The 26,937-nt window shown below is 36.9% G+C and overlaps 5 protein-coding genes across 9 annotated transcripts; 2 read left to right on the forward strand and 3 right to left on the reverse strand.

Moving 5' to 3' along the window:
• Nucleotides 1-112: 112 nt before the first annotated feature.
• Nucleotides 113-4,251, forward strand: LOC111782759 (nascent polypeptide-associated complex subunit beta-like). The gene is made up of 6 exons (XM_023663562.1): nucleotides 113-219; nucleotides 1,142-1,209; nucleotides 1,798-1,946; nucleotides 2,034-2,090; nucleotides 3,510-3,548; nucleotides 3,644-4,251. Exons 2-6 carry the CDS (start codon nucleotides 1,142-1,144, stop codon nucleotides 3,826-3,828), a joined length of 498 nt encoding a protein of 165 aa, XP_023519330.1. The 5' UTR covers nucleotides 113-219; the 3' UTR covers nucleotides 3,829-4,251.
• A 602-nt stretch (nucleotides 4,252-4,853) lies between these two features.
• LOC111783438 (probable ADP-ribosylation factor GTPase-activating protein AGD15) lies at nucleotides 4,854-10,168 on the reverse strand. The gene is made up of 8 exons (XM_023664366.1): nucleotides 9,923-10,168; nucleotides 9,384-9,442; nucleotides 8,259-8,349; nucleotides 7,262-7,316; nucleotides 6,959-7,049; nucleotides 6,650-6,851; nucleotides 5,358-5,538; nucleotides 4,854-5,012 (listed from the first exon to the last, which is right to left on the reverse strand). Coding segments are annotated over exons 1-8 (732 nt in total). The 5' UTR covers nucleotides 9,974-10,168; the 3' UTR covers nucleotides 4,854-5,010.
• A 2,577-nt stretch (nucleotides 10,169-12,745) lies between these two features.
• On the forward strand, nucleotides 12,746-16,247 carry LOC111783172 (E3 ubiquitin-protein ligase RING1-like). Of its 5 annotated transcripts, none has more exons than XR_002813305.1 (4): nucleotides 12,746-14,071; nucleotides 14,738-14,893; nucleotides 15,606-15,784; nucleotides 15,930-16,247. XR_002813305.1 is itself a non-coding variant. In XM_023664071.1 (2 exons), the coding sequence occupies exon 1, from the start codon at nucleotides 12,923-12,925 to the stop codon at nucleotides 14,060-14,062; it is 1,140 nt and encodes a 379-aa protein (XP_023519839.1). In that variant the 5' UTR covers nucleotides 12,746-12,922; the 3' UTR covers nucleotides 14,063-14,071; nucleotides 15,930-16,247. The 5 variants fall into 5 exon arrangements, 1 of the variants encoding a protein (XP_023519839.1); XR_002813303.1 differs by having other exon boundaries at nucleotides 15,606-15,776; XR_002813304.1 differs by lacking the exon at nucleotides 15,606-15,784.
• Nucleotides 16,248-17,226: 979 nt separating this feature from the next.
• LOC111783029 (dolichyl-diphosphooligosaccharide--protein glycosyltransferase subunit STT3B-like) lies at nucleotides 17,227-20,958 on the reverse strand. The gene is made up of 6 exons (XM_023663905.1): nucleotides 19,803-20,958; nucleotides 18,720-19,256; nucleotides 18,136-18,590; nucleotides 17,911-18,033; nucleotides 17,749-17,808; nucleotides 17,227-17,561 (listed from the first exon to the last, which is right to left on the reverse strand). The coding sequence occupies exons 1-6, from the start codon at nucleotides 20,739-20,741 to the stop codon at nucleotides 17,432-17,434; spliced, it is 2,244 nt and encodes a 747-aa protein (XP_023519673.1). The 5' UTR covers nucleotides 20,742-20,958; the 3' UTR covers nucleotides 17,227-17,431.
• A 1,468-nt stretch (nucleotides 20,959-22,426) lies between these two features.
• LOC111783372 (succinate--CoA ligase [ADP-forming] subunit alpha-2, mitochondrial) lies at nucleotides 22,427-26,745 on the reverse strand. Its single transcript, XM_023664298.1, has 7 exons — nucleotides 26,361-26,745; nucleotides 25,525-25,734; nucleotides 25,077-25,247; nucleotides 24,476-24,599; nucleotides 23,937-23,998; nucleotides 23,052-23,133; nucleotides 22,427-22,873 (listed from the first exon to the last, which is right to left on the reverse strand). Exons 1-7 carry the CDS (start codon nucleotides 26,595-26,597, stop codon nucleotides 22,734-22,736), a joined length of 1,026 nt encoding a protein of 341 aa, XP_023520066.1. The 5' UTR covers nucleotides 26,598-26,745; the 3' UTR covers nucleotides 22,427-22,733.
• Nucleotides 26,746-26,937: the final 192 nt, after the last annotated feature.

Genomic DNA, 26,937 nt, shown 5'->3' on the forward strand with positions numbered 1-26,937 from the left:
TATTTTTTGTTAACCAATAGTGAAATTATTAATATATATATATTTATGGATTTTCCACTACATGAAGTGAGGCTAAATCACAACCGTTGGATCAGCCTTTTAAATAACATCGTCTTCGTCGCGCCCTAGTATATTAAGCATTAGCGCCGTCCCAGAGTGAAGCTATCTTCCTCTGCTTCAACGAAGCTCTCGACTTAAAAATCTCAAATAATCTTCAAGGTAACTCTTCCTTCCAATTTAGCTTCATTTCTCTTCGCTTTCTCGATTCTCCGTGGTTCTTACTATTTTCGTATAGTTCGGCTTTCTCTTTCACGATGATTTTCTTTTGCCGAGGGCTCTACTGTGGCGTAGTTTCATGTTCTAGCTTTGGAGCCGGATTTTGTTTTTACTTCTCTTGAGGTGTTCATCGATTTGATATGTATTTATCTTGAAACTGATCGTCATTGTTTTCTCTCTTTTTTTTTTTGTATGTTAAACATGCTATGTTTTCGGATTTCTTGATAGCTTCACAGATCGTGATTAAATCTCTACTATCTGTAATTGCGTTCTTTGATTGTAAGCTCAGAAGTTGACGAAAGAACAGCCTAGGTTAGACGATTAGTGGAGTCGTAGTTACTGTACTGAGCAGGAGCTTACTTTCACGAATATTTTACTTTTTTCTGAAAACTTTGGCGGCTTCTCTTAGAGAATCTCACTCTTATATTCTCTTCGACGATCATGATAAGATGATGAATGGATATTTGTTGTTGTTGAAATAACTTTTTGAGGATATTTGTTGCTGTTGAAATAACTTTTTGGATAAGCTAAGCCTCGATAATGTTTTTTAGTGTTGCCTTTCTTTCAGAGATTGTAATTGTTAAATGATGTTTCGGATATGGTTTTCCATTTGAAAAATGTGGACAAGATCCGTGTATGCGTTTATCTGCTTTACCTCTCTTTTCTTCGTGGACGCATCTATTCTTCTTAATTGCTCTAATAATACAAGTCCGAATCCTTAATCACTTACCAAGACTTCATTTCTCACAACATTTATCCTTCTCGTTTCCTATTAAAAACGAAAAACTCATAAATCTTATCCTTCTCGTTTCATATTAAAAACAAAAAAACTCATAAATCTCATCTTTGTTCTTATGTTGTGCAGATGGATCATGCGAAGCTCCAGAAGATGGCTGGTGCAGTGCGCACTGGTGGAAAAGGTAGCGTGAGAAGGTTGGTTGCCTTTTTATCTATTGAAAGTTCAAAGTGCGTAAGAAGAGTCAGTTGTTTATTGCTTGATTTATTTAATAAGAAATCATAAATTAATTCAACCGGAAAATGGAACTCTTACAAATCTTACCTAGTTGTTCTTGATTATAGTTTATTTGTTGATAGATAATTTAATTGAACCATAATATCATCCAAATAAGGTGGTTTGGTCTGAGAGGTTAAGTTAACGCAATATCTAGTACTCTGTTCCCACGTCCACTTCTGCTTTCTTCAGTTATCTTATCCATCGTGCTATTAATTTTGATTGGCTTCTTTCTTATAATCAGAGGCGTTTTCTCTAGCTAGCAGTTAATTTTTAATTTCTGATTTGCAGTTCATGGTTTACGATTGACGAAACACACACACACACACACACACACACACATTATTATAAAATTCAGCTGACTAATGGATGAATAAACAAACATAAATTCCATGCTTGTTTGAGTATTGCATCTTTTAGTTACGCAAGTTGTCATCTCTCGACATTTTCTCATGCTTCTTTAACAAAATGACGTTGATAATTTTCTTTATGTATTTTGTCAATTAAAGGAAGAAGAAAGCTGTTCACAAGACAACTACCACAGATGATAAACGGCTTCAAAGTACCTTGAAGAGAATAGGAGTTAATGCTATTCCTGCAATTGAGGAAGTTAACATCTTCAAGGATGATGTAGTTATTCAGTTTGTTAATCCGAAAGGTAAAGCCACTTAACTATCCTTGACTTCTTACCATCGATATCTTGATATGTAACTCATATTTTGCTGTTTCTCGTTCTCTATTTCAGTTCAGGCTTCTATTGCCGCAAACACATGGGTTGTTAGTGGTTCTCCTCAAACGAAAAGTACGTCTCTTACCACCTTTTGAATATAATGAAACATACAACTGACCTTGTGTTCTAAATTGTAGTTATCTAAAACTGAAATAATTTTTTCCATTCAAATTTGGTCGTATAATTTTTAAAACAAAAGAATAGTCCTAAAAATGAAAACGACATAGTAGAGTTGTCTGCAGAATATGCTGTTTTTAAGGTAACTTTTAGTTTCCAATTGCGGGATCAATAGTGGTTTTTATTTCAATTACTACGTTGTGTTCAAACCGTTTTTAAATCAGTGATGAATATTTTTTTTATTGAAGTATTTTTAAGGTGCCGTTTGGAAATGCTATAAAAAACCGCTCAATTTTTTATTACAAAATTTTATTCTTTAATGAGGAATACCAATCTGTCCAGTGAAATATTTAAAATTGTTTTAAAAATGAGTTATTCCTACTTCTTGGAGTACCTGTTAATTGTGTACGAACCTTCAAGTATTTTTAGGAATTAAATATGATGTGGATCACAAAAAAAGTGGCTATAAGTGAACACTGCAACTTACGTCCAACCGTTTGAAAGTAGTTTTTTCCGGCATAGTTTCATCTAACAGTTTGAAGAAGCTGTTCTATTTGTGCCAAGTAGGCTTTACAAATTTTCAGATAGCTCTCCGTAGAAAAATTCAAACTACTCCCCGTTTTTTTTTTAACGTGCTGTTGACCTGTTATAATGTGGCAAAATTTTACTAAGGGTTCTCAGGGATTAGGATTACGTTTTCAAAGATTTAATGCAAAACAACATGCTGCCCTTGGCTTGTAATTTGAAATACGTCCAAATTCGAATGCTTCGTGTCATTGTGTCCAGCATACGAATATCTCTGAGACTAGATCGACTTTTTTAGTGCTAAAAAGTGTTTTTAAACGCTTAAAAGAGTCCAATCCAAACAAGTTGGAGTTTCAAAATATGTTGTTAAATAAAGATTTTGGCTAAAAGCTATCGTTTTAAATCGGGGGCAAATAGTTTAGTTTGATACTGAAAAGTCTGGGATGATAGTTCACCTTTGCTAAATTATGCCATTATTTTTTATATTTATACTTGGATTGGAATATTGACAATTGTAACTTCTGATCTGATGACTCGTATTTTAAAATTATGCCATTACTTTTTATATTTACTTCAATGAGACCTTGTTTATTTCTGGAATAGATGTGTTCTTACCGCAAGCAAGTCTTGGGATAAAAAATTCTGTAGCGTCTTGCTTATGCAAGATGTTACTCGAGGTCCCTCGCTTACACTGGCACCTTTTGTTTATTTCTGATTGTGAAGCCTTTCTATTAACACTGCCCAGGATGCTTGTTGTGATCTTTAGCCATCTCTTGTTAATATCTATCACGGTTTAAACACATCATGTATTACTAATGATGCCTGTCTAATATTTTGATTTCTTCTCAGAATTGCAGGATATTCTCCCTGGAATTATTAACCAATTGGGTAAGTACTACGCTTGGATTTTGGTGTTTGCTGCGGAGTTGCAATTTTAACTACGGCGCTAAGAATACGACTTGTTTGCATGTAAATATTTCCAGGGCCCGATAATTTGGACAATCTGAGGAAGTTGGCTGAGCAGTTCCAGAAGCAAGCACCTGGAGAAGCCGCAGCAGCAGCAGCAGCAGCAGCAGCCAATGCAGAGGATGATGACGACGACGACGTACCCGACCTTGTCGAAGGACAAACCTTCGAAGCTGCTGCAGAAGAGAGTAAAGCCTCCTAGATAGGAGCTCTCTCTCAGATGATTTTATTTAGCCTTTTTCTTTTTACATATTTTTAATGTTGGGAAGAGTTCATTTTTCTCCTTGTATTTCTTTTTGTTAATCTTTGTTGCCCATGGCATTTTTCTACTCACCCCTGCCCCCACGTAACCCCCAGATGCATGAATTTTCGGTTGCTGCCCCCTTTCAACCACCTTAATTCATGTGGAGAATGCTTTTCTTATTTAGGTACGGAATTAATGGCTACCACCCCGCCTCCTTACCTAAAGAAAAAAATTTGGGGATTTAAACTTTAGCCAACTTTGTATTCGAATATGTTAAGGTGTATGCTTATTAAATAGTCCTTTACCCTCTTTTTTCTCTTCTTGTACTGTTGACTTGTTAAGTTTTAGGAATACTAGCTGTATTATTTAGATTTTGATGAATTCCAATGGCCAAGAAATTAAAAAGTGTATTGAAACATGAATGTCATTGCGTGGTGATGTTGAGTATGTGATTTTGTTATTTTTTCCTAGTTGTCCTTCGCTAACAAACAAGCTACAAACCCCCTATCCACGATGTTCGGATTACAGGAAAGAATGGCGGGTAAATAACGCTAGGCGATTTTACCGGTTACTTTCGAAATAATCATGGGAGAGGAGAGAAAATAGGTATAAATTTTTAAGTAATCTGCCTCGGGGGATCGAATGTGGCCCCACATCTTCCCCAAGTCCTAAAGTCAAGAACTGAGAAAGTGTAAAAGAGCTAACGACACTAATGAAATTTCATTTTGTTTGGTCATATGTCTAAAAATAACTTCTAAAGATATCTAAAAGCATTTAAAGAGATTTTTTAGAATGCATTTAATCATGATAACAAAACCGTTTATAATACTAAGTGGAAAAAGAAAAACTCAAAGACATTCTACAAACTCAAGATTATCTGAACTGGAATGTCTCCGTGGAGCAAAAATAATGTTATTCTAAATAACTTGGCCAAATGGAACAAGGATCATGAATATGATGATTCTTAATCAAAGAAATCTAAATAAAACGTAAAAATAAATTTATTTCTTTCGAATCTTAAAGTACGAAGACTGGTGTTTTATAGAAGAAACAAACCTTGCGGACAAGATATGCTTCTTCCAAATTTAACCATCACAAATGGATAATTTATCAAGAAGCTAGGTGTGTAAAATTCACCTGTCCTGCATCCATGAATTTTATTAAGAGTTAGAATTAAGACTTAGTTAGATGACTATTGAATTTTTTAAAATTAAAGTTATAAGCACTAGTTTTGTATCATGTTTTATTAGTGTTTTAAAAAACCGAATCAAGTTTTGAAAACTAAAAAGAAATATTATTGAAAATTTTATTTCTGTTTTTAAAATTTGATTAAGGATTCAAGTGTTTTTCAAAAACATGTAAAAATTACCGTATAGGAAACGATAGAAAAAACAAGCATAAATTTAAAAACAGAAAACAAAAAATGAAACATCAAGATTATTTTTAAGCAAGCAAGAACTTGAAAAACTTCTAGTGTGGGTACTTACAATCGAAAGTTGCCCAACGATCTGGAACTACGCTAGGGAAGTCCTGTTTTGCATCTTGGAGATATATGAAGAGATCTGGGGATCCATTTGTATTTTTTGTGGATGTATCAATTCCTTTCACAGATGAAGGCCCTCTTGGAGGAGCTAAAATAATCATATGGTTCTTCATATCTAAAGAATTCTGCATGAGAAATATGCACCACCATGATTAAACACTTGAAACTATAGCCTTCTTATTTCTCAAGATAAGGCAAGCATGGTAGTTCAGTCGAATTATAATTTTTAAAAAATAGCTAATTTAACAAGATCTGGCAGAATGCCGCAGAAACATAATTCTCCACCCACTTCATTTATTCCCTTCGAACTTCCAGGTCTTCTTGGTCTTCTTGGTAAGGTATGCATACCAGTGAAACTCTAACGACCCAGATTCACCGCTAGCAGATATTGTCCTCTTTGGGCTTTCCCTTTCGGGCTTCCCCTCAAGGCTTTAAAATGCGTTTGCTAGGGTAAGATTTCCACACCCTTATAAATGGTGGTTTGTTCTCCTCCCCAACTAACGTGGAACATCAAAGAAACAAATATGGACATTAAACAAACAAATATGGGCACTTAATGAGAAAAATAAAAACTTCCCTCCTTGACAAATAACCATAATGCTTTGGGTCAAGGGGTAGAATCAGCGAGAAAAATTTACAGAATCGACAGTTCTCCAATCAAGACAACCACAGAAAGACTGGCATAGAGGGATGTTGCATGCATAAAAAATGAGTTAAGTTCACTGAACTCCTAATCCCCAACCATGCATTCGAAGAAAGAAAAGTAAAATTCAAACTCCGTTTGTTTGTCCGTTCATTTTCCAAGTGAACAGGATTTCTAATAAAATAATGCGAAAATGAAAGACGCTACAACTTATCTTGTCAAACTTGGAAGAATATTTATTCAATAACTTAATAAACTAGGGTGCCTGAAAAAATGTCGGAACATCATATATTCTAACGTATTGTGTGATCTTTTAAAGGTGTCACAATCAGGTGTTAAGACTTGTTTCACGGTTACTATTTGTTTAAATTCTTAAAAAATAGACCATTGACTACTTTTATTCTGCTATTTTGTAATTCCCTCCTCAATTCATGGAGATATATGTACATGATCGTAATTTAATGGAAACTTGAATCTCTCTAAAGAGTCAAACCCTGTCGTTTCCACATCAATTTTATACCAGGCAGAAAAATCCCACTTAAAGGAAAACAAGAATATAGTGGATTATGCAACAGGATTATAGATGAACTTACCCCGCGTGATTTTGCTACTGGAGGAGTTGTTTTCGTCACGTGCTTTGTGAGAATCTCTTCATCAAGAGAGAAGTTCCTCATCTTCTTTGAAATAGAGCTTTTGGGTTCAGTTTCAATCGAATCACAATAAATACTTCTCATTCCACCTAATTGTGGAGTTGGGTGTGTCTTGTTCTTTGAAACCCACCTTTTCTCTTCGTACCTGAAAGTTCCTCAACAAAGTTAGATAGAATAGAAAAGAACAAGAGATTGAAAAAAACATATCCATATTTCTTTAAATCGTGTTCTAAATTTAAGCAAAGCATTTACTTGGCACGAATGAACATTTGATTCCCTCTGTTATCAACATTTGGTGGTAGTTCTGCTTCCCAGTAACAATTCGATCTCTCATTTCCCATAGCTACAACAAATATAATGACAATCAGCCTCAAGTAGTTGATTAAAAGGACATTAATTTGCTGGCAATAAAATCTCTGAACGGGGATTTTCCTTTGGGGATTAAGTATCCACCCAATTGGGTAGTAAATTTGATTGAAAGTAGTCTGTTGTGAAGTTCCTAACTTAATTTTTCTTACTGAAACGAAAATTTTAACACATGCCAAATGTTCTTACACTGCATAAAAGCAACCTGTTCTGGTAGCCACGTATCAAGAGTAGTAGACCGTACCTATCACAAAAATGAAAATTTCCAAGTGTAAGGATGGTAGAAACCACCNAAAAAAAAAAAAAAAAAAAAAAGAGATCCAACATAACGAGGTTTTAGAAAATATTGAATGTTGAACATTAGTTAACTCAAAATTCAATTAAACAACATTTAACAGCAAATGCAAGCACATATGCATGAGGTAATGCAAAAGGCTAACTGTATACATAATTCCTTTGGTCCACAACTTTGGTTTGTGTCCAATATTGTTGAACATTACCACTATTTCAACCTAAGGATTACAGAACAAGATAAACAACTACTTGACAGATCTATTCAGTTTATTGCCAGATGACTTGGACCTTCCAAAGTAGTTTGCAGGTAATAACAATGATTATTGGATCATTGGAACTAGATAACAAATTTACATTAAAACCTAGCGGATTAGCAACATGTGTATCAGACAAGTTTCTTGAAGCGTATTAATTAATTTTTTATTTCGTCGTTGATATGGACAGATACTAAGGGTAAGCACAAGTTCAAATAATATGAAACTCATGAGCCAATTTGTCCTCAGTTCCATTAAGTCTCTCACCATATTTGGAATCTCCAATGAAACTAAGGTGCAAGGAGATTTCCTCTAAACAACCACCAAAAAATCTTAAATAGGGTGGTTACAAGTCTTGCTTCCAAAAATACTGGGACACTTCGATGATAGAAATTAATACATGCAAGCTGGCAAGTTTCAGGCTCTATGAATTCCTTTTACGTTGTTTAAATGTAAGATCATTTTGAAGTTCACGCTTGTTATGAAGATCTCTTCAAACTACAAGAAATTGTTCAAGCCAAACAGGAAAGTTCGAAGTAAAGATCTACCAGTTGTCAGAAAACCACTACGCAGAAGGAACTTATATAGGAAGCAAAAAACATTTTTCTACATATGGTAGGAAAAAAAGTGAGGGAAACCTTTGAAATATGTACTCCAAGACTCCGATGAATACCCGAGCATTGCATGCATATAAAAATTCCAAGGTTCACACTTGCCCATCGTGGAGCCCTGTGCATCATATAGCAAAAAAGTACATCAAGTATACAATATTAAAGTACATGTTGAACTCATATCAATTAAGAAAAGTTATATCAAAGCACACATTCTCTTAGAAATCCATTTCCAAAACCTCGTTTTAGTGGCAATCATTAGCCAACATTGAGCATGATTAAATTACAACAATTTAAAATGCTTGTTTTAATTTCACGCTAAACCTGAAACATATCTACTAGTTTGCCACCGCATAAAATTTTAGACAATGGAAAAGTTCTGTCTTAAAATGTCTTTACCCTATTGTATCTTATTCATCAGAAAGTAATATATAGTTGCATATTTTTCTCCTGCTCTATATTATTACCATGTCCAGACTTTTCACCAACCATTATTGTGCACTGCCTAAGATGACTCAAATCGAAACCAGTCATCCAATGATTGCCTTAGAACTACAAACTCTGAACCAAAGTCCTATCCATCTTAATAACTTAGCAGCCTTGTTTCAGAGCAGCCTAGGGAAGAGAAACATATACAGTATAGTTATTCACCCAACTGAAACCTTATAGAGCATCAGGGTCAGATATTTCGTTGCTGGTTTAAATTTCAATTAAATATCAAATAGAGAATTATTTAACAGTCCTGAAAGTCACAAAACTAACATTCAAAAAAAGTCTAAGAGCATTGAACATTCAAAGGGATGCAGTTTGACCAAGATACTGCCAAAAAGTCGAAGTTCACATTCAGTGGTTAAATATATATTAACATGATATGAAACTAAGGCGTTGATTACGCATAAAAACGAGACGATAGCCATTTCTTTTTTTGTGTAATCAAAGGACAACAAAAAGATTCTCTGAAGAGCTGCAGAAACAGAGAAGATATTCAGAGAGGAACGAGAATAATTAATGTAGGGCGAAAATATTGCATGCTCCAAGTAGAAATGGCTGATCAGAAGCTTACGAACAGGAACTACATCCGTAACAGTTTAGAATTACAGAAAGAACGTTTCATATTTAAAAATTAATAACAATAATCGTTTAAATGTATACTTGCTCCGGCAGTCGGCACATTCCCTGTTTTCTGGAAGCTTGAGAAGGCCTTCTAGAATCTGTATAAACAAGCATTTAACGCGCACAAAAGTGATCTTAAGTTAAACAATGTAGTACAATAATCCTCTACGCGGCTAAAACCAAGAAGTCGAGATGAAAATAAAATTCGCATGAAACTAATAGATCAGCAACTGAAATTCATCTCCCGACGGTGTAGGATTTCGATGCGAAATAAACAAACATTTAACGCGACGAACAGTTTCGTTAATACCGCGTAATTCAATCACAGTTTTTAGCTAGTTTGATTGTGCTAGCAGTTCGAATCAGTTTTGATGAAATGAAAGAAAATTCAACAGTTAATCATAGCATTTCTAAACACAAACATTACATTGCTCCAAACCTACAATGATATTTCTTAGCGGCTAGGACGCATAACAGCTACGTTTCTCCTTCTCGAACAACTCGATGGAGAAGAAACGATGTTCGATCATTTTCAAACAAACGCAATAGAAATAGACAGATAGAGATGGAAAAGAAACCTTAGTATGTTTGGCTTCGAGCTCCTTAGAGACGGAGGCCTTCTCGTTCATGTTTGGACTCGGATTTGACGGTCCGCTACGATACGACGATCGATTCACTGCAGTTTCTGAGGAAGTCGCCTTCGCCTCTGGTGTCTCCGAACAGAGAATTATCGGGAACGGCGATGAAGAGGCAAGAAAAAGAGTTCTGTAATGATTGGCTCCACAGATTGTGAGGGAAACGGTTGGAAATCCTCAAATAATGCGAAAGGAAAATGGCAGCGTTCATATTCGAGGCTTCGCCACCTGTTCTTAATCTTAACCTTCCTATTAATGTAGCTGGCGGGAAACTAAAAGTGAGGATCAGTTTCCCCTTTAACTCATAAAATTATATTTATATGAAACTGCCAGGTAAGGCCTCAGGCTGCCGCTCATCCCTTCACTCCGCGTGTTCTCCAACTTCATTTGCTCTGTAGGCGGGGCCATCATATTCAGTTCCACCATAATCCTTCTCTTTTATTATCAATTTTTTTCTTTTAATATTCCTTTTATTTATTTATTTATTTTATTTTATTGAATTACACCTTTATTCTTTCTTAAATTTAAAAAATTTAAATTTTATTCCACAAATATATTAATTGGTTATTCAATAATATGTTGTGTAACTCCCACATCCTTATGACTTGTACTTTCCCTCCCCGGAGGACTTTAAAACACTTCTAAAGGTTTTCACACCCTTATAAATGTGTGATTTGTTCTCTTCCTCTCTGGGAAGGTTTTCACACCCTTATAAATGTGTGATTTGTTCTCCTCCCCCATCAATGTGGGACATCTGTTCATTTCTCCAATTGATGTGGGACCATCACCAAATCTACCCCCTTTGTGGCCAGCATTCTCAGTGGCACACCGCCTCTTGTCTACCCGCTTCGGGGAATAGCGAGCATTCTCAGTGGCACACCGCCTCTTGTCTACCCGCTTCGGGGAATAGCGAGAAGGCTGGGCACATCGTTCGGTGTCTGGTTTTGATACTATTTGCAACGCCCTAGATCCACCGCTAGCAGATATTGTCCTCTTTAGCCTTTCCTTTTCGGACTTCTCCTCAAGACTTTAAAACGCGTCTGTCTAGTAGGGGAAGGTTTCCACACCTTTATAAAACGTTATTTGTTCTTCTCTCTGTCTAACGTGCGACATCATGTTGTGCCTTTTTTAATAACGGGAGACTTCAAGTGGTAGGAAATTGATGTGTTTGAGCGCAGAATGATATGCGTGAAAGGAATGGGGAAAGCACATGGTGCATTTCAGTAATATGATGACGGGCATTACAAGGCATACCAAAGGACCTAATTAACGGAGTTCTGATAACGTAAAGAGGGTGGCATAATCATCTCCTTCCCATTTGGCGTACACTGTGGCAGGTATGGAATCAAGGGAGGTTTCAGTGATGATGAATGAAAGTATTCTATTCCACATGTGCTACCCATGGAATTTGGCCCCTTTTCAAGATCACCTTGCACATTAGTTAATTCCCGACCCTCACATGAACCCGTATTTAGATCCTTACTCGATGTTTTTACATCATAATAGAGGATGTAACGAATTTTCAATATGATAAAATTATTTGTCGATGAATTTTTTGACACTCTATTCTAATAAATGTGCCAAATCATATGAATGATGCTCTTTGAGGAAGAAAAAAAAATTGTAATCGCCTAAACCTACAACTGGTAGATATTGTATGTTTTTGCTAGTTACGTATCAGTATGAGATCTCAAAATCCACTCAGATATTTGTCCACTTTCCCCAAGAGGCCTCATACCAATGGAGATCATTCCCTAACCAACACCTCCCCTCGACGCCTCCCTTTAATCAAGGTCCGACTCTTTTTTCTTTTGGAGTCCTTTGTTCGACATTTAAGGATTTACCAATTTATTGGCACGACTAAGTTCAAGGCATGACTCTGATACCATATTAGACGAACACGACTCTCCATAATGATATGATATTGTCCACTTTGAGCATATACTCTAGTGACCTTGCTTTGGCCTTCCCCAAAAGGCTTCATAAAAATGGAGCTACTATTCTTTGTTTATAAACCCGTGATTATTCCTTAAATTAGTAATTTCATTATTCAACAAAGAATTCTTTAGAGTCATTGGGCCTGACGAAATTTGTTGATGACTGTAGCAGGAATCTGATACACACGCTCTTCTTGCTAGCATTGAGTTCCACCCCAGGTGGCTCCGTCGCAATATCCATCCTGAATTCGCTGGACTCCACCGCCAGCTCAACGGTGGAAGCTAAATAATGATGCTATTTGGATCAAATAACTTGGCCGTGGTGGACTTCGTTGGCGTCTTCGCAACTGGGATAGAGATATTCTTTGGGCTGGACAGAACGATATTCATCAAACCTGGCCCATCTTTTTTTTTTTTGGGAAGACGGTGGAATTTTGGAAAGGTTAATATTTTGTATCAAAAATATATTTCAATTTTAAAATTTTTTACCTACTATGCACATAAAATTTAAAAAATAGAACAACTTTTACTTTTACAAGAAAAAAATTTACAAAAAGTTTATGAATACTGTTGAGATATAATGTTGATGGTAAAACTTCGTCGTAATTATTCTTTATCTAACTGCTATAAATCATTTCTCTATTATTTCTCATTTATCTCTTATTGAATACTTTCTTAAATCTCCACTTATTATTTTATCTCTAAATTATAAATTTTTTTTATTATTTTTTTTAAAAGGGTTTAGGTTATTAATATTATTTTTTAGAACGTGTATATTAATGAAAAATATATTTTTAAGATAAAAGAATTTAAAGGTAATAANGAAAAAGAATTTTGTAAAAAGGAAAATAGAATCTGCTAATCTCTGCCTCCGGTCTTCCTCGCTTCCTTCTCCGCATCACTCGCGCTCGAATTTCATTGCACCTTTCTCCATCTCTCCTTCTTCTTCTCCTATCGCCAGAGCTTGAGAAAAAATCTACAATCTCAGGTTTCAGTTTTTATCGGAATGTCTTCGTCCGGCGGTAACTATGGCGACGGAGCTGGCGGTGGCGCCGCCTCGCATGGCCCTCAGCTCTTCTTCTGCTATACGTGCAATCGTACGGTAACCATTACTCCCTCATCATCCTCCGATCTTTTGTGCCCCAACTGCAACGATAGCTTCGTTGAAGAAATGGATAGTCCAAACCCTAACCCTAGCCCTGTTCCCAATCCTTTCCTCTCCTTCACATCCGAGGCATTTCCGCCGTTCAGCTCCGGTGGCGGTGGAAATGGCGGTGGAAATGGAGGTTTCCCGATTATATTCTCCACGACATCATCATCCGGTGGCATTGGCGGTGGCGGTTCTATGATGAATGATCTATCGGCGCTATTGGGAGGCGGTTCTCATCGGTCGACGTCCTTGCAAGACCCTGACGGTTTTAGTCCCTTGCTCTTCCTCCAGAACTATCTTCAAAGCGCTAATGTTCAATTGGTAATCCAGAACGCATCGGGAGAGGCGTTTCATCCCTCTTCCAATTTCAATCTTGGAGATTACTTCTTCGGCCCCGGCCTCGAGCAGTTGATTCAACAACTTGCTGAAAACGATCCGAACCGTTATGGAACCCCTCCCGCTTCAAAGTCGTCGATTGAGGCACTTCCAAATATCAAAATTACGGAGGAATTGTTGGCCTCAGATTCTTCCCAGTGCGCTGTTTGTAAGGATACGTTTGAGCTCAACGAGGAGGCGAAACAGATGCCTTGCAAACACATATATCACGCAGATTGTATCATTCCATGGCTGGAATTGCATAATTCTTGTCCGGTATGTCGATATGAATTGCCCACAGATGATCCCGATTACGAGCAAAGGAATCGTGGGACTTCAACTCCTAATCGAAGTCAAAGCGAAAGTCAACCCTTTGGTGATTCTTCTATCCGTGGGGAAAATGTTGGTGGAAGCGATCCTAATTCCGACGAGAATTCACCGAGTCAACAGGAGCGGAGGGTTAGGAGGATCGCATTTCCTTGGCCATTCAGAGGTTTTGGTTCGGCCGCTGAGACTAGTAACAGCGGAGGTGGCAACAATAGTGGAAATAGCGACGAACCTAGCTCCAGAAATAGGGGAAATCAGAGCTCTTCAGAACCCATGCAGGAAGATCTTGATTGATGATTACTGGTATTACAACTCAATTTATTTTCTTCCCTTTTGAAATGTTATCAATCTAGTTTGTACAAACGTTGATATAATTCTTGTTGATTTCAGTTTTAATTCATTTGAACAATTTTGTGGTCCACTCTCTGAACATTTACTTGGGATGGATTAACCCAACATGTGCAATACCGTTACTCCTGCCTGCTCTTGCCAAGTTATCTGAACTTGATACTGATTATTCTTTAATGCCCCTTAATTAAAATACATCCACGGAGTGTTTATTAGTCCTCCGTTTGATTTCTATCGGCCTTTAAGATAAGACATGTTTGGTTAAGCATCTTAAACATTTATCTTCAATATCCATTATTGTCAGTAAGGACCTTTACTATGTCTACATATTGCTGAATGCTCAATTTGTTGGGTCTGTGAATCTATTTTCTGGCCTAGCAGACATTTAGTAATATGAGCTCACTAAATATTTCAAAATTTAGAGCACTCTTCTCTCCATTTCCCTCCCTCGAATTCTTCCTTTGTTTTAAGGAGCCTTTCTTCTCCCTAATCGCTGGTTGTGAAACATGAGTTAAATTAGTCAAATTATTAGTGAACAAGGAAAAAGACACTTTCTCTTTGTCCTTCGACATCTATGTAGAGCTTAAAGATCTTAACCGTTGCCTGATTTTGTGTCTTTAGGTATTTGAATGGTACTACGAAATGAGAGTCATCCACAAATCACCATGTCCATGCCTTGGCAATATTTATGTGTGATAAGATTTGAAGAATGAAATCAGATACAATAAGAGCAGGACTTTGAATGAATTTGGAGTTGTATTAGATATGGACCTCTGGGTATTTGTATCTCAATCCTTTATTGACTATTTTGCAATAAACTTTTCATTAATTTTTCCATGGAGAGAGCTAACATAATTTTTTTTTTTTTTTTTGTAATTTATCCTATGAGCTTGGTTAAATTTCCCTCATTGTCTTATGCGTTTGACAAATAATTTATATTGCTTTATGAATCTTGAACTCATTTTTCTCCAGCTGCACGTTTCCCTACCTGAAAACATCAAAAAAGTTTTATGCTTATGTTGCCTGTATGTGAAGTAACTATGGAAAATAGCAATCGACCCTTTTTCTTTTAATCTCGTTTAGGTAGGATGGAGTTCAGATACTATATAAATAGGCTCAAAAGTACCTCCTGGGTCGCAGCTGAATATTTGTTTTAAAACTTTTTTAGGAATTGACAATTTTAATGTAGTCTTTTATATTTACACACATTCATAAGGTGAGAAACTTCACCCTGTTTAATGCCATGCTCAGATTCTTGTTATGATTTGTAGCCTAGCTGTTATCAGGCAGTCTTATCTTTGGTGTTGCTAATAATGCTTCTCATCTTCGTTCANAAAAAAAAAAAAAAAAAAAAAAAAAAAAAAGTTGCACAATTTAAAATAAAAACAAGACTTTTCTTTATCAGTGTCCTGAAATTTGGTGAGAGCATGTGCTTAATCTTTGAACTGTTTGTCAGTCAATGAACGTGTTCAATTGATTTTCTGAACAGAACTGTACCCCCACCCCCAGCTTCTCTATTCCTTGGTTTGATTTCGATATTGCTGGCATGAGGAACCTCAATGGTTCGGAAGGCCGTTGGTTTCAGTCGAAGTTGATAATCTCCGTGAGAAATTTCTGCATATGCACTTTTACACAAGTCCTAACTACCAAATATTAGAAGGTTAAATGGTAGTTTTTCCTTTTGGTTTAGACGTTTTTTTTACTTGTTTCGATTTGGAGTTTCTAGATTTTATGGTAAATGTAAATTGTTTGTCTGATGCAGTGATTTCATAAATTCTGTACAACTAAATGTCTTCCTTTCATTCTTTTGCAGGTGTTGCAAGTGATTTGAAGCTGGAACCATTACTGAATATAGAAAACATCCTTGTATGTTAATTATTCGAGTTTTTCGATTTTTGAAATTTGACTATAATAATCCATAGGTAAAGGTCCTTCGATCTTCTATTTCCATTTCAGAGCTCAGAATTCTTTGTAGTTTAAGGAAGTTATGTGCATTATTTTGTTTGCGAAGGTCTGTAATACTTTGGCTTCTCCGGGAACCATTTCATGTATTGAAATGTTGTCTGCCTCACATGTGGCTGTTCTGCACTTGCCTTTGTTGGTTTAGTTTACATTGAAAAGTGATTTCATACTGTTCATTTGTTTATCAATCAACTCATCTCTCCCTCCCCCTCAGGACATCCTCGTCGCTCATCGAGCTGAGGAATCTGATGTTTCAGGTTTGGGGCTGGCTGGATGGTAAAATAACGGTAAGAACAAGTATATTGATTCAGAAAACTACTATCATCTGTATAGAGTTGCCTACATTCTAGGTTTTGGTAACCGNTTTTTTTTTTTTTTTTTTTTTTTTTTTTTTTTTTTTTTTTTTTTTTTTTTTTTTTTTTTGCTTTTGAAAATTATAAAAATCATTCGGTTTTATAGCATTGTTGAAGTGCAGGAAGACACAAGTTCACAGAATCAACGGATTTTCAAATTTTTATACAGGGATATATCTGTAATATTAAGCATGATTTGTGGTTTTAACGAGGTTGAAATATTACTAAGCTCGTCATTATTAGTCATGTACTCTTGTTCTACAGATATGTGTTAGAAATCACCGATCTCTATAATGGTATGATATTGTCTAATTTGAGCATAAGCTTTTATGACTTTGCTTCGGGCTTCTCAAAAGGTAATAATAGTATTCTTTGATTATAAAATTAGCTAATGTGGGACTTTCATCCTTCTATATACTTTCATTTAGATTCATAAAAGTTTATTGGACTTTCATCATCCAACAAGTGAGTTATATACTTTCATTCATAAAAGTTCGTCAAGTTTTTCATCATCCAACAAGTGGGTTATATACTTTCATGTAGATTCATAAAAGTACAGTTCATCAATTTAAGCTCAGTTCAAACTCTAGATCGAGGCTATGGCCTAAGATTATTAATTCCCGATGCTGATGGTTAATCTTGAAAAACACTTTTAATCCAGCGATGGAGAGAGAGCAACAAATGGAAGCTACATCTTGATAAACACTTTTTACCCGTGCTTAAGGTTATTATTTGTTGTCATGAAGTCTCCATGAAAATATGTTTCGATTGACTTTTTAAGCGCCTAAAAACTAATTTTTAATGAAGAGCTTAGTAATATTTAAGTCAAGAAATCCATCAAAACATTGACGCATTCAGTACTACATCTCAAATTGTAAGCAAAATTCCGGTTTACTTTGTCTCCCTAGAAGAATAACACTATTTCAAAAAACTCTCGCTCAGTGTTCTACCTCACTTGTTGTGTAGCCGTTCCAAAGAGGGGAAGGGGCGGAAAGAGCAATCACCACCTGTTATTGGGTGGTTTGACTCTATAAATACGAACTATCCAATTAGATGTGGTGAACGCCTCCTCCAAGTGCTCAAGTTTGATATCTTTGTTTCCAATTTCAACTCCTCTGGCACGATCATACCTGCCATCATACAGAAACCATGAAGGCCATCAACGCACAACACAAATGCAAAGTACACTCTCCAGTCCTAGCTTTTATTATAGTAAACGCCGAGACATAAACCTCCGACCTCAAGGGAAATAGTACTAAGAGCTAGGCTCATATTAGCCAATTTCTTTAGGCTTAATGGTGATAATTCTGAACTTACCCAGGAGGCTTGCCATATTCTGTTACTAGCTCTCCAAACCGATAATATGAAAGCTTGTACCTGGTAACATGGAGAAGAAAATCCACATTACCTCATATAAGGAGATGTAAAAGGTAACAATATACATGCACATGAATCATCTTCCAATACCAAGAAACTTACATTAGACAATTCAACATCTTCGGGGCTGCCCCTTTGTCGACTCGATATTCTCCATCTACCAGATAATCGGGCTCTTTAATTACAGGGAAAACGCCACCTCCAATTCTCACCATCCACAAAAATCTAGTATGATATACAATCCCCCCATCAAATAAGACATCTCTTTTCATACTCAAAAAACAAAACCATTCACTAGAAAGGGGAAAAAAGGTGAAATGCCCTTACTTGTTAATATCATCTGATGAATAGCCGGTAACACCACCAAAGACAACTAGCACATAATCGACATCGAGTGATCTCATTATTTCATATGCCTCATCTTCATAAGAAGACATTGCACGTCCAACAGTAGCAATGTGTGTGTTATTCCAGGTATTGTTGTCAACGATGACAGTTCTGTTTCCCATGGCCGTGATCTGGTAACCATAATCCCACCATGACATCACCTTAGCATCTTGAGGGGTATTCTGTCTGAGCCAAAAGTATGCCTCACGGTAGTCATCGAAGATAACCCTGTTCCCATGCGCACCCCTTGCAGCCAAGACAATTGATGGAGATGAATAAGCTTCTGAGGTGACCCATGTACAATGGGTCACATACCTTGAAAGCAAGTAAAAAGCACCAAGGAGTAATGCAATAGCACCGTTCTTTTGGAAAGGCGGGGATTGATCAAAAGATCCCTGTCGAAAGCATAGGTAATTAGTCAGAGTATTAAATGTAGGCATGGCAATTGAACAATTCAATGCCAATTAAGTTTGAATACGATTAAAAACCGTACCGATAAGGAAGAAAAACAAAGCTGGACTTACCTTAGAGGAACCCTTCACATTGCTGGCTCCTTTACCAGAACTAATCTGAGAAGCCTTTGGTTTAGCCCTCACTAACTGGGTCAGGTTCTTAATTGTAGCAGAGACAGCTATGGAACTGATAAGACATACTGCAGGTGTAGCAACAAGAATTAACCTTACCATAACTCCAGCAAAGTACATGCTAGTGAGACCGTACATGACTATGAAAATTGTTGCATCGGACAAGCGTTTGAAGCAAAAATAGAGACCAGCTGGGAAAAGGAAAAGCAAAATGTGGAAGTCAAACATGAAAGATGACCAAGCTGTGGGTTGATGCTCGGAGACAGAGGCTATAATAGGTATGTGATCTTTCGCATACGTCGGATCCAAAAGAGAATAAAACCGGCCAGCCCACGGGGATATATACCCAGACGCAGTGCCAACTCCCAAAGCAACACTACCCACAGCAACTGCGCTAGTAACGGTGATCTTCAGGAAGGATTGAAACAGTTTGGTATCACTGAGCATGTACTTCACCCAGTCCAAGAAGTAAAATACCTGAAAGAGAGGCTAATTAGTTCAATGAATGAAATGACATGCATTCTGAGAAACCATAAACACTTCTTCTCTTCACTGCCTAGTTCCGACCGAGGTAACCATTATTTCACACGGGTAAGAAAAAGAACAGTGTATAAGATAAGATTAAATACAAAGTGAGCTAAACCAATCCTTGTATCATAACACCACGAACATCACCAACAACAAGAACAACGATAAACAAAATAAATGCCCGCCTCAACGCTAGCTTTCGACAGCTCAATGATTTTTCCCACGTAGAGCTTTGCACCTAGGTGCATTATCATCGAGTGCCCGAGACCCCGACCAATGGGATCACTCCTTGAGCAACAACATAAATACTCAACATTGAAACGTTCCTTTGGCTACTATTGGAATCAAATTTTAGTTCTTTTACCTTCGCTCAAGACGATGCCACACTTCATCATATAACAAATTGGAGAATACAAAATAATTTATTCCCCTAACAGATGATATTACACAATAGAAAATAACAAAGTCAACAAAGAGATAATAAAGAATTAGAACCTGAATCAAGAAGAAGACGCCCATTGCAGCCATATGCTCCCCAGACTGAACATGCTGAAAACCAACGAATCGAATTTGCATGGCAAGCAACATTCCCAAGATATACATACAATTATACGCCACATACAATCGCATTGAGTATCTTCCCGTTATCAGAAGAACAAGCACATAGAGTGGAATAAGGTTAATTATAAATACATAGCCACCCCAGGCCGAAACCATGTAAAAGTACCCAAAAGCGGAGGATAGAGCCCAAGCAAGGGATCCAGTATTCACCGCCTTCACGAATAGATAGAAAGTTAACAACAACGCAAAAATGGCGACACCTTCATTATCGTACGATCCCGCAACAGATCTCGAAATGTAACCTGGACAAATAGCTATCAAAGCGGCTGCGACGAGCCCAGCCCCCGAGTCCCAGATTTCTTTACCGAAAAAGTACGCAACCAATGTGGTATTTGATGCGAAAAATGGAGCTGTCAATACACAAACCTCACGAATATGCACAGCGAACTTCAGAAACCGCAGCCCCCAGTAGATAATAGCGGCCGTGACCATAAGTCCAGGATAGAGCGTCCCGCCAATGATTCGACCAAGAGGATACCAACTCTCAGAATCAAACCAATTCCAGAATTCGTAAAAGCCCTTCTCCGTGAGGAAAAGCGTAGTTCGGTAATTGAAGTAGGGATCAAACTCATGGATCATGGATTCATACCGGAGAACACTGAAGAGCCTAGTAATGAAGGCCAATACATAAACGAGGAAAAGGATTGAGACACGGATCAGAAGCTCCTGTTGCTTGGTCTTGAGCTTAAGTGATTTGAGAGACAAACTGTTAAACAGATCAGATTTAGCATTGGACGTCATGGTTCCAGAATTGCTCGGATTATTCGATCCAGACTTAGCAGAACCATTGACAGGCTCGATCTTCCCAACCATGATTGGAGATATTAAAGAAAAATGTGATAATGATAAGGAAATTGAAACACGGGTCAACGCTACGCATTTCCCATGGAAAAGTTTATCGAGTGGAGAAATGGAGCAAAACCCTAAAACAACAGAATGGATGAAGAAAAGGCAGAGATGAATCCAGAGACGATGATACTAAAGGGGGAAAGAGGGGAGAAAGGATTGCATCAAAATGAATTATACTGAATTTGGTTTGCCACCAGATGATGACGAGTTGCAGATACTCGTGTTTTGAATTTTCGGAATGGGCTCAATNTTTTTTTTTTTTTTTTTTTTTTTTTTTTTTTTTTTTTTTTTTTTTTTTTTTTTTTTTTTTTTTTTTTTTTTTTTTTTTTTTTTTTTTTGTTGTTGTTGTTGTTGTTGAATACAATTTGCTTATCTGTGCATTAAAAAAAAAAAAAAAAGGACCGATTCCAAATTAAATTGACCAATCTCGTTAAAGGTATCATATATCGTTGAGTGCATGGCTCTTTGAGTGAAGAAGAGAAAGGGTTTGTATAGACATCTTTGAACCATGTTCGTTGCTCTAGGTCCCTGTATATGATTGATATAATTACTAGGTAGTGGGTATCGGTATTCCATGCAATGAAGATATTATCTAAAAATATTTGAGTGATCTTGACGTTTTCTTCTCCTCTTATTCTTCATTAGACAGTTCAGATGGATTTCTGCATTTTTTCGTAAATGAAAGCCATGTTTGCTTTACTGAGATCTTTGCTTTATTTGCTTCTTCCTCTAATGGAAAAAGAGGTATGAGATACATTGGATTTGAAGGTAGGTCAATCGAGTAAAGCAAGTAACTACTTCATACATTGAAATGAAGGCGATAAAGATGGAGTTGAAGGGTATACCAGACTACATCACACGTACAAATAGTGGTGAACCCACTCAGTAGACCAACGAGAGAGTTAATTTTGCCACGCAAAACAAATTGTCAATCTAAATATAGTCCAAGAGGTAAAGCATAATTACCTAAAAAATCACAAAACAACTCCATTTGATTCATATGGATATATTTTCACATACCCATAAAGTCAGAGGGTTGATCGGTCAATGTCTAAGCTCAGTAATTTCATCAATTCCAAGTTGTTTAATCAATTAGTTATATTTCTTTAACTTAGGAATGCCTACAAAGTTACGAACATCGTCTAGTTAGATAGATTTTTTACATTTACCACTGAAATTGGAAGAAAGAGGATGTAAACGGAGAAACATGTAGAGAATGAATTTGCACCATTGGAAGAGCTTCATAAACATTATCATTCGGAAGAATTTGGAATAACAGATTACAAGAACCTCTTTTACAACGTAAAGCTTCTTTCCTTATGAATATGTCTTGTTCCATTATTTTGTATTAAATTTTTTCAAATCCAAACACATTTGAAATGATTTGCTAGGTAATTAAAATGTATTTTTAAGCATTTAGGTCATTCCAAAAGCTACAATCTTGCCACAACATGGGTGATCAATAGCACTTTTTTCATACTGTATCGAACCCCTTTGCGACTGCGACCGTGCTAGCAGTTGTTGCAGTGTCTAGTTCGCATTTTGAACCAACATCCCTTCATTGCTTCATTTAAAAATATTCAGCCCCAAGAAGTTAATAAATTGGATTTTTACACTAACGATATATCTCCCCAGTTCAAGCCAAATCCTGATAATACAACTTGAATCTAATATATATATTCAGAACAAATCCAAATAGAAGTCGAACGATGTCGGTGGTATAACAACTTCATATAGAGCCGAAAATTGAATCTAAAACAAAGTATCTCTATAATTAAAATGAATCTCCGGCAGTTAGAGGCTCTAAAACTCAGACATTGAACGCCTCAAAAACTATCTCAGCAGCGAAAAGTTGGGTACCTTATTGAAAATTTTACACCATTTTAGGTGGAAGTAGGAACTCCAAGTTTTGTGCCAACATGGAAATGTGGAACTCTGAAATCTGTTGTTTTCGGTTTAACTAACGAGGCCTCTCTGTTTGAAAACATCAAGCATCGTAACGCCAATTTTCGCAGGTGACTCCACCACTGTTACTCCAGCTTCTCTTAGAGTCTTGATTTTGTCTTGGGCTGTACCTTTTCCACCTGAAACAATGGCTGCAAAATCCAAATGCCACGAAATATTACCATTTTATTATCGACACGATGTATGCAGAAACTAGAGAGAAACCATTACATATGAAGGGTTAGGCAGCAATGAAGGCAAACAATAGAAACAAACACTATGTATACGAGTTTACATATCAGGAGCTAATCAATCTAAAAGTTTACGTACCGCCAGCATGACCCATGCGACGGCCTGGAGGAGCAGTTAGGCCAGCAATGAATGCAACAATAGGCTTCTCAGTCCCACTTTCCTGTCATAACACAATAAACTCTTCAAAAGTAGAACATATGTTGCAGTCTGTAACATCACTCGGTCAGCAGTTCTAATCCATTTGAATAATCTGTTACAATGACCACATTAATCCTTCCAAGCGACAGAGACAAAGCAATATGAATCAAATTTGTAGCTAAACTGCAACCTAAAATGGAAATTTAGCTCATTTTGCTTTCACATTAGAAGTAATAGCAGCAAGGATAAACGAGAGTATCTTAGTGTAACAGCCCTAAGCCCACCGCTAATAGAAGTAATAGCAGCAAGGATAATGAGTTTCGGGCTTTCCCTTGAGGTTCTAAAATGTGTCTGCTAGAGAGAGGTTTTCACACTCTCATAAAGAATACTTCATTCCCCTCTCCAACCGACGTGGGATCTCACAATCCACCCCCTTTGGAGGCCAGCATCCTCGCTAGCACTCATTTCTCTCTCAAATCGATGTGGGATCAATCTGATTCAAAACCTCCTACTAAGAGCCAATGCAAGTCTTGCTTTCCCAGCAGTAACCCTTAATGTAATTAAGCAATGGACGAGGCAATATGTTATTCAAGTGTAGCTCAAATAATCCATGTCACTCCTGGATTGTCACAAAAAAACTTGAATGTAAAATATGCGTAAGACAGTTCAGGAGATACACTATACAGCAAGACCTTTGAAGGGGATTCAACAAATCTAGAGCTAACCAATAAAAGTAGCAATGGACTTGCAAGTTTTTGATAGTGATTAGTTAGGAATATAAAATATGTTCAGAAAGCTAAACCAATTATAAAAAAAGGACAAAACCTTTATCAAAGCAGCAGCATCTTCTTCAGCAGTCCCACCTATTTCTCCAATTAGAACAATACCTGAAATGCACAACGCATCATATCAGATGTTGGAGATCAATATCCCTTTCTTTTCTATTGTTAATATTTACCACAACGAAATCAGAACAACCAGAGGAAAGAAATAATAACTATCATCATTAGCCATCTCTAATCCAGCCAGTTCATTACCATCCATTCATAACATTTTACATTGTTGAATATTCACAAGGTTCCCTGCGTCTATTCTCTTACCTCTAAATAAAAGAATATCTAAACTTATAAAGCCATGGTCATTTACTTCCGAAATATCAACCAACAATGGGATAAAAAACACAAACCTGATCTTACAGGCCAAAATCTTGAGGACGGCGATGAGAGAAATTAAAATTGCATTAGATAGACTAAAAGAGATACGCAAATATTTATTATACCCCGTGCATCAGGATTCATAATTTTTAATAGAATCGTGCGGTCAAAAATTGGAATAAAAGACCACTAAATCGAAACACAAATTACCTTCTGTCTGAGGATCAGCGAGAAACTTCTCGATGCAATCAACAAAGTTAGTCCCATTAAAGGGATCCCCTCCAATACCTACGCATGTGGATTGTCCAAGGCCAACGGTAGTTGTTTGAAAAACCTAAAGGGCATATTAAAAATGGGAAAATTAAAATTGAAGTACTAGAGGTATCGAAATATTCTTAAAAAACAGTTAAAAATTCAAAATAGTAAAATACAGAAGAGAGACATAGTCCCATCCACAAAAAAANAAAAAAAAAAAAAAAAAAAAAAAAAAAAAAAAAAAAAAAAAAAAAAACAACGGATGTATACTTCAGTAAGCTTAGTGTAATATCAATAAGGACACAGAAAAGTAGACATTTCTCTATAGAAGAAAAGAAGTTATAAGAAATTTCACAATGGTAAGAGCAGGTATCATGTTTTGCTGATACCCATAGACCAGCTCAACATGCTCTTGTCTTCTATGTGAAGAAATCATAAAAATAAAAATGTGGTACCTGATAAGCATATGTGATCTTTTCAACAAGTACTTTTCTTTAATAAAGAACATTAAGAGTGAATCTATTGGTTGATTTAGATGACAAAAGTTAGAACTCACCGCCTCATAGGTCAAGGTACCAGATCGTGACACAATGCCAATGCGCCCAGGTTTGTGGATATATCCAGGCATAATTCCAATTTTACATTCTCCAGGCTTGATAATGCCAGGGCAATTAGGGCCAATCAATCTAGTTTTGGTTTGCCTGTTTAAAGCAGCCTTAACTCGCACCTGAAATTAATATTTATTATAAGTTCTCAGCATTTTGAATAGGAGGTTGAATGAACTAACTCATCCACAGATTTGATCCGTGCAAATAGACAACATGCATGTAACATATCTGTCACAATAACTTTCACTTGGAATGCAAAATCTAAACAATTAAACACTTCAATAAAACTACTTCCAATCGTTGTCTGGAACAGAATTTCGATAGTAGATTCCCAATTGTTCAGTGTCATAAACCATAAGAAAGAATCCAGACTGGCATATGTCAATTTTTACTAACCATGTCGTGCTGTGGGATCCCTTCCGTTATACAAACAACGAGATCTAACTCAGCTTCCATTGCCTCCAATATTGCTGCTGCAGCAAATGGCGGGGGGACGTAAATAACTGATGCATTGGCCTTTGTTTCAGCTTTAGCATCAGCAACTGTGTTAAAAACAGGAAGGCCCAAGTGTTCTGTTCCACCCTTCTTCGGCGTAACACCACCAACCTAACTCAACAAACAGCATGATTAAGAACTGATGGTCTCCACTTCTATCAACATACATTTGAAAAACAAGAAGAATCAACAGAATTTCAGGAACCTATAAACAAAGAAAACTGTGAACGGCTGGCTTTAAAAGTCAGATTATACTATATAGATAAGCAGATAAAAGTGGAAGAAATTTCAACTGAATGTACACTAAAATAAGACAGTTAGTCCAGATCCCATGAGCTCAAGTACGCGACAAAAACATTGCACATAGGCCACGAGAATCAAGCCAATACGTGCAGCTAAGAAATGACAAGGCACATCCATTTTTGGGTCCCAGTTCATTTCTAACCTGTATGACGAGTAAGCTCACCGTCCGGCATGAAGCCAGATCCGTCACGTACAGTGTTTTCCCATAACAAAATTGAATTGCAGATCAAATTATAGTAGTATCACACTTTTCTATTCGTAGGACAATCATTTCATAATACCTTCCCATTTCTGAGGACGAGAAGCGGGAAATTTATGGGGTCAAAAACTTTCAAGAGTCTACTAAATGATATGTGGAAATCTTTCTAAAAACTGAATAACATTAATCTCAAAATTAAAAGACATCCCGCTACACCATAGAACAAGAGATATACCATTTTGGTGCCATATTCGATGGCCTGCTCTGTATGAAAGGTACCGTTTTTACCAGTGATCCCTTGACATATGACGCGAGTGTTCTTATCAACGAAAACTGCCGGCGGAGGCGGAGGAGCAGCTGCATAATGCCGAATCTGCGACGCCGCCCGCGAAAACCCAGCTGATGATGAAGATGAAGAAATTTTGCGATTAATGGCCGATCCTATAAGCTTGGAAACAGCTTGGCGACCCATCGTATAGCTTCGATTTGCTTCTCTTTTCGACGCAGCAGCCTTCTTCAGAGTATCACGAACCAGAATTATACTTCCTCCTTCTCACACGCCCCCTCTCCCGCTCTCTTTTTACTTTTCTTCCTTTTCTATTCCCTCTTCTCTGCCTTACTTCGCGTCGAATTTCCCTTTCTGGTTTCTCTACGCCGGTTGGGCTTAGATGGGCCGTTCCGTATTTACGATTTGGGTTCTTTTGCTCTCTGAGCTCGCATTTTGTGGCTAATTGGGCCGTGGGCCTTCTATTTTAGGCCCATCTTCGATATTTTGCCCAAAAAAAAATTTCATATATTTACTTAAAATTTAC

This window comes from Cucurbita pepo, chromosome LG20, assembly GCF_002806865.2.
Source record: "Cucurbita pepo subsp. pepo cultivar mu-cu-16 chromosome LG20, ASM280686v2, whole genome shotgun sequence".
Lineage (NCBI taxonomy): Eukaryota > Viridiplantae > Streptophyta > Magnoliopsida > Cucurbitales > Cucurbitaceae > Cucurbita > Cucurbita pepo.

Excerpts from the sequence above, each read along its gene's own strand:
- LOC111782759 (XM_023663562.1), top strand. The coding sequence starts at position 1,142 with ATGGATCATGCGAAGCTCCAGAAGATGGCTGGTGCAGTGCGCACTGGT. Across the intron at positions 1,947-2,033 it reads TCAGTTTGTTAATCCGAAAG|TTCAGGCTTCTATTGCCGCA; the intron begins GTAAAGCCACTT and ends TCTCTATTTCAG. Across the intron at positions 2,091-3,509 it reads TGGTTCTCCTCAAACGAAAA|AATTGCAGGATATTCTCCCT; the intron begins GTACGTCTCTTA and ends ATTTCTTCTCAG.
- LOC111783438 (XM_023664366.1), bottom strand. The coding sequence starts at position 9,973 with ATGAACGAGAAGGCCTCCGTCTCTAAGGAGCTCGAAGCCAAACATACT. Across the intron at positions 8,350-9,383 it reads TGTGCCGACTGCCGGAGCAA|GGCTCCACGATGGGCAAGTG; the intron begins GTATACATTTAA and ends TATGATGCACAG. Across the intron at positions 5,539-6,649 it reads CAGTAGCAAAATCACGCGGG|AATTCTTTAGATATGAAGAA; the intron begins GTAAGTTCATCT and ends TTTCTCATGCAG.
- LOC111783172 (XM_023664071.1), top strand. The coding sequence starts at position 12,923 with ATGTCTTCGTCCGGCGGTAACTATGGCGACGGAGCTGGCGGTGGCGCC.
- LOC111783029 (XM_023663905.1), bottom strand. The coding sequence starts at position 20,741 with ATGGTTGGGAAGATCGAGCCTGTCAATGGTTCTGCTAAGTCTGGATCG. Across the intron at positions 19,257-19,802 it reads GCGTCTTCTTCTTGATTCAG|GTATTTTACTTCTTGGACTG; the intron begins GTTCTAATTCTT and ends CCTCTCTTTCAG. Across the intron at positions 18,034-18,135 it reads TCATCAGATGATATTAACAA|ATTTTTGTGGATGGTGAGAA; the intron begins GTAAGGGCATTT and ends ATATCATACTAG.
- LOC111783372 (XM_023664298.1), bottom strand. The coding sequence starts at position 26,597 with ATGGGTCGCCAAGCTGTTTCCAAGCTTATAGGATCGGCCATTAATCGC. Across the intron at positions 24,600-25,076 it reads GTACCTTGACCTATGAGGCG|GTTTTTCAAACAACTACCGT; the intron begins GTGAGTTCTAAC and ends TATGCCCTTTAG. Across the intron at positions 22,874-23,051 it reads TCGCATGGGTCATGCTGGCG|CCATTGTTTCAGGTGGAAAA; the intron begins GTACGTAAACTT and ends TGGATTTTGCAG.